At 40.5% G+C, this 12,023-nt stretch overlaps 1 protein-coding gene across 1 annotated transcript in view; it reads right to left on the bottom strand.

Moving 5' to 3' along the window:
- LOC309390161 (uncharacterized protein) overlaps window positions 1-12,023 on the bottom strand; it is a 39,714-nt gene that overhangs the window by 11,197 nt on the left and 16,494 nt on the right. Inside the window, exons 5-6 of the mRNA XM_081949248.1 lie at window positions 4,320-4,460; window positions 2,291-2,354 (exon numbers count right to left, since the gene is read on the bottom strand). Of these exons, the coding sequence (XP_081805374.1) occupies window positions 2,291-2,354; window positions 4,320-4,460 (205 nt within the window). The remainder of the gene's footprint in view (window positions 1-2,290; window positions 2,355-4,319; window positions 4,461-12,023) is intronic.

The following is a 12,023-nucleotide window of genomic DNA, read 5'->3' as shown; positions in this document are numbered from 1 at the left end:
AATTTAGTTTCAAAGTTTTCGTCTTGAAATTCTAAGTTCCTGCATTGGGGTTTTATATTTATTTGTGCGTCATAAAATTCACTTGTAATTAAAGCATTAAATGTTACTGGTTTTTTCAGGCATTTCATTTTCTTGCAATTGAATGTTGTTTTCAGTGGTCATTGCATTTAAGTGTCTTGAATAAATAAGATAATAATGAAATACGTGTATCACAAAGTTTGGGAGTAAAGTGATGGGTGGCATCAGAATTTTTCACACAGTTGAGATAGGGGAAAAAGACTTGAAATAAATTATTTGCATCGATATGTCCTGATGACAATTTTAAAGGAAACAAAAAATGTCTTTGCATAAATTGAAGAATTATTTCCCCGTGTTGTGATTGAGAGGTTATGTTGGGGGAGGGGGGCGATGATAACTTCCTCAATGGCTCAAGGGGGCGATTCTTTCAAAAAGGTTAAGAACCACTGATCTAGTCCACCCTCCCACCCGGCCCAAGAAGGAGACCCTACAGCATTTCTGACAGAAGGCAGCCCAGTCTCTTCTTGAAAGCCTCCAAGCATGAAGCTCCCACAACTTCTGAAAGCAACTTCTGTTCCATGGGTTGATTCCCAGTAGTTTACATTCACTAAAAATTAATAAGCTATGCAAATATGCCCAAAATCAGAATAGAGCTGGAAGGGACCTTAGAGGTCTTCTAGTTCAACTCCTGCTCAAGCAGGAGACCTTATACCATAGACTAATGTTTGTCCAATCTCTTCTTCAAAACCTCCAGTGAGGAAACAACATCTGAAGGCAAGTTGTCTCACTGGTTGATCGTTCTCACTGAGGAGAGGTTTCTCCCTATATCCAGGTTGAATCTCTCCTTGGTCAGTTTCCATCTGTTGTTCCTTGTCTGGCCTTCAGGGGCTTTGGAAAATCGCTTGACCCCTTGCTCTCTGTGGCACCCCCTCAAATATTGGAAGATGCTCTCCTGTCTCCCATGGTCCTTCTCTTCCCTAGACTAGCCAGGCCCAGTTCCTGCAACCGTCCATCATCTCCAGTCCCCTCATCCTCCTGGTTGCTCTTCTCTGCACTCTTTCTAGAGTCTCCACATCTTTTTTACAGTGTGGTGACCAAAACTGGATGCAGGATTCTAGGTGTGGCCTTACTAAGGCTTTATAGAGTGGTATTAGTACCTCACTTGATCTTCATTGCATCCCTCTGTTATTGTAATTTAGGATTGCATTGGCTTTTTTGGCTGCCACACTGTCTATCTTGTTGAATGCCTTGCTAAAGTCTAAATAATTTTTGTCCACAGTATTTCTCTGGAAGACTCCCCAAAGTCCCTTCCAATTCTGTTATTCTGTTACTCTTTTAAAGTTGGGAGATCTGATGACGTGGTGTGGAATGTAGCCATGATTCCCGGGAGGGAGGGGCTGCATTCCAGAGGAGGAGGAAGCGACCCAGTTTAGATTGGGCTGGGGAAAGAGGGTGAAGGCAGCTCCTCCCTAATAGTTCTTGGACCATACTTTTTGTGGACTGTGGCGCTAGAAGACCCCAAGGTCCCTTCCGACTCTATTACAAGTAGTCCTCGACTTACAACAGTTCGTTTAGTGACCACTCGAAGTCACAGCAGCTGTGAAAAAATGACTTATGACAGTTTTCCTCACTTACAACATCGTCCTCGTGCTCACGTGCTCAAAAATTGTGTGTTTGGCAATTGGCATGTACAGAGGGTCCTCAACTTACAACAGTTCATTTAGTGACCGTTTGAAGTTCCAACAGCACTGAAAAATGTGACTTGTGACCATTTTCGACACTTGGCAACTGACTTGTATTTATGACGGTTGCAGTGTCCTGGAGTCACACAATCCCCTTTGTGACTTTCTGACCAGCAAAGTCAGTGGGGGAAGCCAGATTCACTTAATGACCATGGTAGTAGTTTAACAACGGCAGGGATTCAGTTAACAATGGTGGTAAGAAAGGTTGTAAAAACGGGGAAAAATTTGCGTAACAATGCTCTCTCTTCGCAAAATAAATGGGCCACAGGTTGAGAGCCACTGGTATCGCCCTTTCTGTTCAAGCAGGGGGTCGGACTAGATGACCTTCAAAGTACCCTCCCAGCCCCTAGGATTCTCTGCTCTGTAATTCTTCCAGATCTCTAGGTTGGAGGAGAAGGTGAGACGGAAGACGCCTGCAGGCGGGTTGTAAACTATTCTTCCGGCCCCCACCCCCCACCCCCCCACCCCCCACCCCCCATCCACCCCCCCCCCACCCCCCCCCCACCCCCAGCGGGTACCTGGTCACTCACCGTCGCAGGCAGGGTGTTCTGAATGGCCGAGTTGACCACGTTGCTGACCAGCAAGGAAATCAGGCTGCGGAGAAAAGGAAAGCGGAGGATCGGAGTGAGGAGCTGAGTGGCGTTTCAGCTCCCCTGGGGAGGAGAGGGGATCAGCCCCCATCTTCCAAGGCTGCAGCCCCAGAAACCAGGCTCAAATGTTCAAGTGGGGAGGGGGAGAGAAAGAAAGAAAGCTGCACCTCTTGTGAGATCACCTGACCTCACAAGTCCCCTAAAGTCTTTCCTTTAGAGCATTTACTATTTACTTTTGCCCTGTCTGTCTGTCTATGCAGTCTATTTATGTCTGTCTGTCTGTCTGTCTTCTATCTATCTATCTATCTATCTATCTATCTATCTATCTATCTTTCTATCTATCTATCTATCTATCTATCTATCTATCTATCTATCTATCTATCTATCTTCCTATCTTCCTATCTTCTATCTATCTATCTATATATCTATCTATCTATCTTCTACATCTATCTATCTTCTATCTAACTTCTATCTATCTATCTATCTATCTATCTATCTATCTATCTATCTTCTATCTATCTTCTATCTATCTTCTATCTATCTATCTATCTATCTATCTATCTATCTATCTTCTATCTATCTTCTATCTATCTATCTATCTATCTATCTATCTATCTATCTTCCTATCTTCTATCTATCTATCTATCTATCTATCTATCTATCTATCTATCTACTATCTATCTATTTATCTATCTATTTATCTATCTATCTATCTATCTATCTATCTATCTATCTTCTATCTATCTTCTATCTATATCTATCTATCTATCTATCTATCTATCTATCTACCTACCTACCTACCTACCTACCTACCTACCTACCTACCTACCTACCTATCTTCTATCTATTTATCTATCTATCTATCTTCTATCTATCTTCTATCTATTTTCTATCTATCTATCTCTATCTATCCATCCATCCATCCATCCATCCATCCATCCATCTATCTATCTATCTATCTATCATCTATATCTATCTATCTATCTATCTATCTATCTATCTATCTATCTATCTATCTATCTCTAGTCATCGGTCATCTGTCATCTATCATCTACCATCTATCTATCACCTATCTCTCTCTCTCTCTCCATCTATCTATCTTTTATCATCTACCATCTACCATCTATCATCATCATCTATCATCATTATCATCTATCACCTATATCAGTGATGGCGAACCTATGGCACACGTGCCACAGGTGGCACGCGTAGCATTTGTCAGGGCACGCGAGGCGTGCTAAGTTCACTGTTTTAAAAGCCATTTTCCGCCCTCCCCAGGCTCCAGGGGCTTTATAGGAGCCTGGGGAGGGTGAAAAGAGCCTCCCCCGCCCCCCGGAGGCCCTCCGGAGGCTTCAAGGACCGTCTGGAGGCTTCCCTGAAGCCTTCGGAACGCTTAAAACGACCCTCCGAGCAAACCGGAAGGCTTCAGGAAAGCCTCCGGACGGTCCCTGAAGCCTCCGGAGGGCCTCCGGGGGGGGGGGGGGGAGGCTCTTTTCGCCATATAAAGCCTAGGGAGGGCGAAAAATGGCTTTTAAAAACAGTGAACTCAGCTGGCCAACGCGCGCAGGCATGCTGGCCACCTGACAGGGCAGCGCCTCGCGTGCCCTGACAATTGGCTACGCGTGCTACCTGTGGCACGCGTGCCATAGGTTCGCCATCACTGACCTACCGTGTCTCTCTCTCCCCTCAATCTATCATTTCCATGTGTCTGTCTGTTCATCCATCTATCTGTCTCCCTCTCCCCCCTCCTCTCCATCTACAGTGCTACCGTATCTCTTCCCTCAGCCCCTCTAACCCTGAATGATCTGAGCTCACCCAACTAAGCTGCTAAAATTCCCCAAACTTTGTCTAAATAACACCGCTCAAGGTCTCAAGATGGCCTGGGAAGAATATGGTGTGGAGGCAGCTTCTGGGCCCCCTGGATGGATCCTTAGACCCCCCCTCTCTCTCCTCCTTTTTGCCAGCGTACCCTGCAGGCAGCCTGACAGCAAAACCAGCCACAAGCTTTTTGCAATTTTTAAGGACCAACTTCAGGTCACCAGGTTTGTCTTGGGTGATGGCCAGGTCTGCAGTGATGTCCACATCCACGTTGATAGTCCGAAAGAGCAGCCTGTTGAAGACAAATAGGAAAGGTGTCAGGCCTGCAGCCATCTTGTCTTTTGGGTCTTTGGCCTGACACACTTTCTATTCTTCTACTATGCATTTTCTATGGTGGGGAAATGGAGGGGGGGGGAGGTTGCATGGAGTTAGATGTGATGTAGCCATAACAAAATTCTTTCTAGAAAGCCAAGGTCATCCTTTGTCTCTGCACCTGTACACCTGACTGGAACTAGATGGGTGGAAGCTGCCAGCATGGCAGTGGGAGATTGGACCATGGGATGGGCTTGTGGGTGTGGGGGCAAGATCCTGAACTTACAACTGGGTGGGAAAAATTGGGAAGCCTTCAGATAATAAACAATTGTTGAAAACATATCAAGGGGAGAAGCAACCTGGAATTAGGGAGAAACTTTCCAACAATGAGAATAATCAACCAGTGAGACAGCTTGCTTTCAGAAGTCGTGGGTGCTTTAAAAGATGCTTTTAAGAAGAGATGGACAGCCACTTGTCTGAAATGGTGTAGAGTCTCCTGCTTGAGGAAGGGGCTGGATTAGAAGATCTCCAAGGTCCCTTCTAGCTCTATTCTATTCTAATTCTTATTTTTGGACACCAAGCTGCTTCATCAATTAAAATATCCCTCTCTGCACCAGTGGGAGAAATTTTTCAAGGGAGAATGGTGCCAAGAGATCTGTTGGTTTGTTGAGGTTCTCCAGAAGCTCATTGTAACAGACATGGCTTTCCTTCCTCCTATTCCCCCCCCCCAACGACCTTCTGTAGGAGCCTGGCCTGAGAGAGAGTGACTGACCTTGAGTTCTCTCTAGAACTTTGATTGCTAAGAATGGACTAGAACCTCTATGGGTGAGGAGAGAACTATGAGAGAATTGAATCTCCTTTCCCTCAATCCAGCACTCTCCTCAATACTCCCTCTTGAATGAGAGGGAGAACTCAGCCAAAATCTCTCAGGAAGCTTCTCTGGCTAAGATGGAGACCAGAACCCGGGTTGTCACAGAGAAGAGGGGTGGTTGTCAACCTGCAGAGCAACTGGGGGCAGGACAAGAAGTAAGAGATGGAAGCTCATGAAGGGCAGAACCAAATTAGAATTAAGAAGGAATTTCCCATCAGTGAGAACAATTAATCAATGGAATAGCTTCCTTCCAGATGTTGTGGGTACTTCATCACTTGAGGTCTCAAGAAGAGCCTGGACAACCCATTTGTCCAGATTGGTATTCCAGGGTTTGGACTAGAAGACCTTCAAAGTCCCTTCCAACCTTATTCTACTTTTTATGTCCTGTCTCTCTCCTCAATTGGTCTAGTTCCCCTTCTTCACTCCTCTTTATTGAGTCTTCAGTAGAGATGGAGAGATACTCATTACAAGTAGTCACCAAGGAAATTCCATATCTATCAGGAGAATAAAATCTGGGTCTCTCCCCCTTCAAGTCCAGACCCTTCCTCACTACTTCGGCTTGGCGCCTCACAGCTGGAAGGGGGAAGAAGGGAAGGGGGAAGGACGAAAGGAGGAAGAAAGGGGGAAGGATGAAAGGCCAATAAAGGTTTGTGTGTACACGATTGGAAATTGGGAGGAGGGAATGACAGATGATAAACATTATCTTTGTACTACCCTGTTTTTGCAAAAATAAGACCTCCCCGGGGTTAAAATAGAATGGAAACCTGAATTTTTTTTATTAGGAATAATGTCTGCGAAATACAAAAAAGAAATCCAGTATTTAATACTACATATAACTACGGTGGCAAGGATTGCTTTTGCCCAGAAATGGAAAAACAAACTAACTCCAAGTGAAGATGAAATAATAAGAAAGGTTATGGACTGTGCTGAAATGGACAAACTAACTAAAGAAATTCAGGGAAAAGAAGAATCTGAATTCTACCAGATATGGGATAAATGGTAGAGGTGGTTGGAGGTAAGAAACAAGAATCAATGGAGGAATGTAAGAAAACTCAAAAATAATAGTTATGAGTAAAATAAGAAAGTTAAGAATGGTGAAACTCGGACTTCCGGTGGTGACGTCGAGGCAAGTGCGGGGAAGAAAACAGGGCTCTGTCTTCAAACCCCGATTTGCGAGTTTTGGAGGATCCCCCCGGGGATACACTGATCCTGAAGGGAGACATGGAGAAGCAGGGATACCCCAGAACTAACGAGGCGGAGGGCAATCGCCCGTTATGACTGGGGATACCCTTTTCAACCCAGCGTGTAAGCGTCTGCCGCTCTTCTTTTATGGCGGACCCGAAGCCTCAGCAAACCGCCTAATAGGAGAAGGAAGGAAGATTTAACTTGTTTCAACTTGTTGCTACATTGTTATAACGCCGTGAGAATCAACAGACCGGCTTACAAGCGAAAACAGCGGAGAGTATAGGCTGGAAAAAGATGGATCGCAGACCGCAGAGGAAAGCGGGCAAACAGGGAGTCTCCAGGGACCGGGTGAGAGAGCCCTACAACCGAAAGGCCACTGGAAGAGGTGAGAGCGACAACTTCAAAGGTAAAAACAAACCCGAAGAAACGAGGAGAAAAAAATACGAACTGACCGGGGTCTTGTAGACTCGGGTAGAGAAGAAAGAGAGCCAGAGGGAGACCTTGGTGGACTGTGTTATACCGGAAAGCAGCGGTAGACGACCATTAATTAGGAAGAAGAAAAGAGTAACAAAGTAACAAAACGGAAGAGAAAGCTGACGAAACAACGATACAGAAACAACTTAGAAGAGCCTGGACAATTTTATAAAAACTGAAAGAAAGGAACTTAAAAGAACTTAAAGAAACCCTGAGGAAAGTGGTGAATGAACTAACTATATTAATAATACATATCTATATATAATTGTATAATATTTATAAATAAGTATTTAAATCAATATTTAATATAAATATTTCTATTTATATTTACTGTTATATTCACAAATAAGTAAGTTTGAAAATCTGTGGCAATCACTATTTATATATACCTATGTTACAAATGTTTAATCAACTTAAATCTTAGTAATTTCAGTAACACTAAGGACATAGTGAACAATTTAAATATTTAAGATATAGTATTGTGGATGTTGATATGAATAAGTATTGAGTTCTTTCCCCCCCGTCCTTCCTTTCTACCTATATAACCCCCCTTGCTACCATTTCTAGGCACCATTGAATAACCTATATATATTATTTAAGACTTTTATATTGTACTAAGATTAAGACTACTGTTGATATATTAATACAGGGGGGGAAAGGGGGGGGAAAGATATTGAATGCTAATCTGGGACAATATATATAAGATACTTATAGAACAAGATAAAACCATAAAAGAAATGGCAAATATAACATCAACAGCACTAAGGACCGGAAAAAAGACAAACGTTAATCCTGAGATAAATCCGGCAAAGGTACCGACTGCCTCCCCAGCACCCAAAGGGTCAACAGAAGAAATGAATGCAACAGAAAAACCAAACCCAGGGCCGAACACTGAAAATGTACAGGCAATGCTGCAAATCATCCAAGAAACCATGTTAAAACTTCAAGAAACAGCAGCAAAAAATCACGGTGAAATGAAAACAGACATGAATGAAATGAAGTCAGAGATGTGTGAAATGAAAAGTGAAGTCAAGAATGACATACAGAAATTAGATAATAAAATGGAAATTATACAACAAACTTTGGAGAAAAATGAACAATCAATAAAAGCAGTAGAAAAAAGAACAGAACAAACAGAGATGAAGATAAACCAGGTTGAACAACAAATGAAAATATCAAACCAAAACTTAGAGGAATCGCTTATTCATATGGAAATGGACCGTGCAGCTTTTTACCTCCGCTTTCAGAATGTGACGGAGGCAAAAGATGAAGATTTAACGATAATGTCAGTCCTAATAGCAGAGACACTAAATAGAGATAAACAAGAGATTTTAAACGAATTGGACGACATATATAGAGTTAGTACTAACTATGCTAGAAAACATCGACTACCCAGAGAAGTGCACATCAGGTTCGCAAGGAAAAAAGTAAGAGACATAGTATATAAAATAACAAGAGACGAAGCAATGTTGTACAAAGGGAAAGAGATACAAATACTAAAGCAAATTCCACGAAGAGTGAGGGAGCAAAGGAGAGAATACCAATTCTTGGTGACACAATTAATCAAGCACGAAATACTATTTAGAGGATTAATACCAGAAGGGATGCTGGTAACATGGCAGGAGAAGAGGATCAAAATAGACAATTTGGAGAAAGCACATGAACTATATGAGCAACTAATAGATCCGGAAGAGAAACAAAACAGTAAAGAGGAGATAGAATATAGAAGTAAGGAGGAAAGACAACAAAAGGTAACGGAAAGAAAACAGGGAGGACAAAGCAGGGAAGAGGAAGAACAACAGAAAGAGGAGGAAGTAAGACCAAAAACAAGAAGCCAAAAAAGAAACTAGAGTCAATAAAAACAAAGACAAGTAGAGAATTAGGAGAATGGAAGAAGAAATCCGATTACTATCAGTAAATATTAATGGATTAAATTCGCCAATAAAAAGAAAACATATCTGGACAAAATTAACAAAACAAAAAGCAGACATAATATGCCTACAGGAAACACATATTAAACAACAAGATACAAAATACTTGGAATGTCCAAAATTAGGAAAACTGTATACAGTATCGGCAGAAGAAAAAAGAAAAGGGTTAGCAATATATGTTAAAGATAGGATAAAGACAAGCTTAATATACGCAGACCTAAAGGGAAGAATATTAATAATAGAGATATGGATAAATCAAAACCCAATACTGCTGGTAGTAATATATGCCCCAAATGAAGACCAGCATTTTTTAAATAAAAAATTACATGAAAAAATTAGAGAAATCGGAAGGAGGAACATCTGTATAATAGGAGATTATAATGCCATAGTAGATAGTAAAAAAGACTACGTAAGTGACAAAAAAACTAAAAATAAAAAAAAAATACCAATAACATGTTTTGAGATGATGGAGGAGTTAAATCTGATAGATATCTGGAGAAAAATGGAACCAGAAAAAAAACAATTTACCTTTTACTCCAATCCACACCAATCTTGGTCACGGATCAACATGGCATAGATGAATGGGGAAATTGGGGCAGAAGTACATAAAATTGAAATACTACCAAATACTTGGGCAGACCACAACCCCATTAAAATAATCTGGAAAGGGGGAAAAAACTAGATGAAGATGGACGTTAAATCTGCAAATACTAAAAGAAAAAGAATTTATTCAAAAATGTAAGAATGAGCTGGAACTATTTTTTAAGGAAAACACAAAAGAACAGACATCAATACAAAATTTATGGGATACTATGAAAGCCTATAAATGAGGAATCATTATAGCGTATTCAGCAAAAAGAAATAAAGAAAAATGGGCACAACAGAAGAGATTAGAGGAGGAAATAGTAGTAACTGTGAAAGGGATCTTGGAGTCCGAGGGGACAACCATTTAAATAGGAGCCAGCCGTGTGCAGCAGCTGCCAAAAAAGCCAACACAGTTCTAGGCTGCATCAACAGAGGGATAGAATCAAGATCACGTGAAGTGTTAATACCACTTTATAATGCCTTGGTAAGGCCACACTTGGAATACTGCATTCAGTTCTGGTCGCCACGATGTAAAAAAGATGTGGAGACTCTAGAAAGAGTGCAGAGAAGAGCAACAAAGATGATTAGGGGACTGGAGACTAAAACATATGAAGAACGGTTGCAGGAACTGGGTATGTTTAGCTTAAGAGAAAGAAGGACTAGGGGAGACATGATAGCATTATTCCAATATCTCAGAGGTTGCCACAAAGAAGAGGGAGTCAAACTATTCTCCAAAGCACCTGAGGGTAGAACAAGAAGCAATGGGTGGAAACTAATCAAGGAGAGAAGCAACTTAGAACTGAGGAGAAACTTCCTGACAGTGAGAACAATTAATCAGTGGAACAGCTTGCCTCCAGAAGTTGTGAATGCCCCAACACTGGAAGTCTTTAAGAAGATGTTGGATAGCTATTTGTCTGAAACGGTATAGGGTTTCCTGCCTAGGCAGGGGGTTGGACTAGAAGACCTCCAAGGTCCCTTCCAACTCTACTATTGTATTATTGTATTATTGTATTATTGAAATTAAAAATTTAGAAATACAACTGCAAAACAAGCCACAAAACGATAAAATTAGAAAGGATTGGATGCTAGCGAAACACAAATTAAATATACTAGCCCAGGAAGAAATAGTAAAAGATTTAAAATTAACGAAACTAAACTTTTTTGAGCAAGCAAACAAACCAGGGAGGTGGCTATCATACAGATTGAGAAAACAAAGAGAGAAAAGATTAATATATCAACTCCAAGAGGAAACTGGCGAATTACAACATACAACGGAAGGGAAGAAAAAGATTATACATAAATACTTCGAAAAACTATATAAGGGGGAACAAATAGATGATAAACAAATAAAAGAATATTTAAACGGAGAAGAAATCCCATCAATACCGGAAGATATGAAAGAAAGGTTGACAAAACAAATAACAAAAACAGAACTAAAACAAGCAATCCTGAAACAGAAAAATAATAAAACACCAGGCCCAGATGGATTCCCAGCAGAATGGTATAAAATAATGGATGATTTGAGTGAATCAATAGAACCCTTGATGCTGGAGATGTACAATGAGGCATTGATGAAAGCAAAAATACCACACTCATGGAGGGAAGTGCACATCACGTTAATATCTAAAGAAGGTACAGATCAAAACCAAATTCAAAACTGCAGGCCAATCTCGTTGTTGAATGCCGATTATAAAATATTTGCAACAATAATAGCGGAGAGACTAAAAAGACTACTAAACGATTACATACATCCAGACCAAAACGGGTTTCTCCCAACAAGACAAATTAGAAATAATACCAGAATAATAGCTAATATCTTGGAATATTATGAGGTGCATCCAGAGAAACAAGTGGCACTTGTTTTCCTGGATGCACAAAAGGCATTTGATAATCTAAATTGGCAATATATGAAACAACAAATTAAGAATATGAACCTAGGAAACAAATTTGAAAGATTAATAGAAACAATATACTCCACTCAAAAGGCAAACATACTATTAAATGGGGAAAACACAGAGTTTTTTGAGATAACGAAAGGAGTGAGACAGGGCTGCCCACTATCACCTCTGCTTTTCATCCTGACACTAGAAAGTCTTCTGAGACGAATTAGACAAAATCCAGAAATAAGAGGAACCAAAATTAAAAATGAAGAATACAAAATCCAAGCCTTTGCAGACGATTTGGTATTTATTATAGAAGATCCATTAGAAACAGCAAACAGTTTAATGCTAGAACTAGGAAAATATGGAAATGTGGCAGGATTAAAAATTAATAGAGAAAAGACTAAAATAATAACCAAAAATTTGAAGGAAGAACAAAATAAAGAATTAGAAAAAATAATAGGACTCCAAGTGGTAAAGAAAGTCAAATATCTTGGAATATGGCTAACTGCAAAGTGCTCAACTATAAAAGAAAATAATTATACAAAATTAGTGCAACAAATAAAAAAAGATCTAGAATTATGGGGGAAATTACAACTATCTTTATTAGGGAAAAT

Source organism: Natrix helvetica, assembly GCF_964273705.1.
Source record: "Natrix helvetica genome assembly, chromosome: 3".
Classification (NCBI taxonomy): Eukaryota; Metazoa; Chordata; class Lepidosauria; order Squamata; family Natricidae; genus Natrix; species Natrix helvetica.
This window is presented reverse-complemented; position numbering and strand designations above follow the sequence as displayed.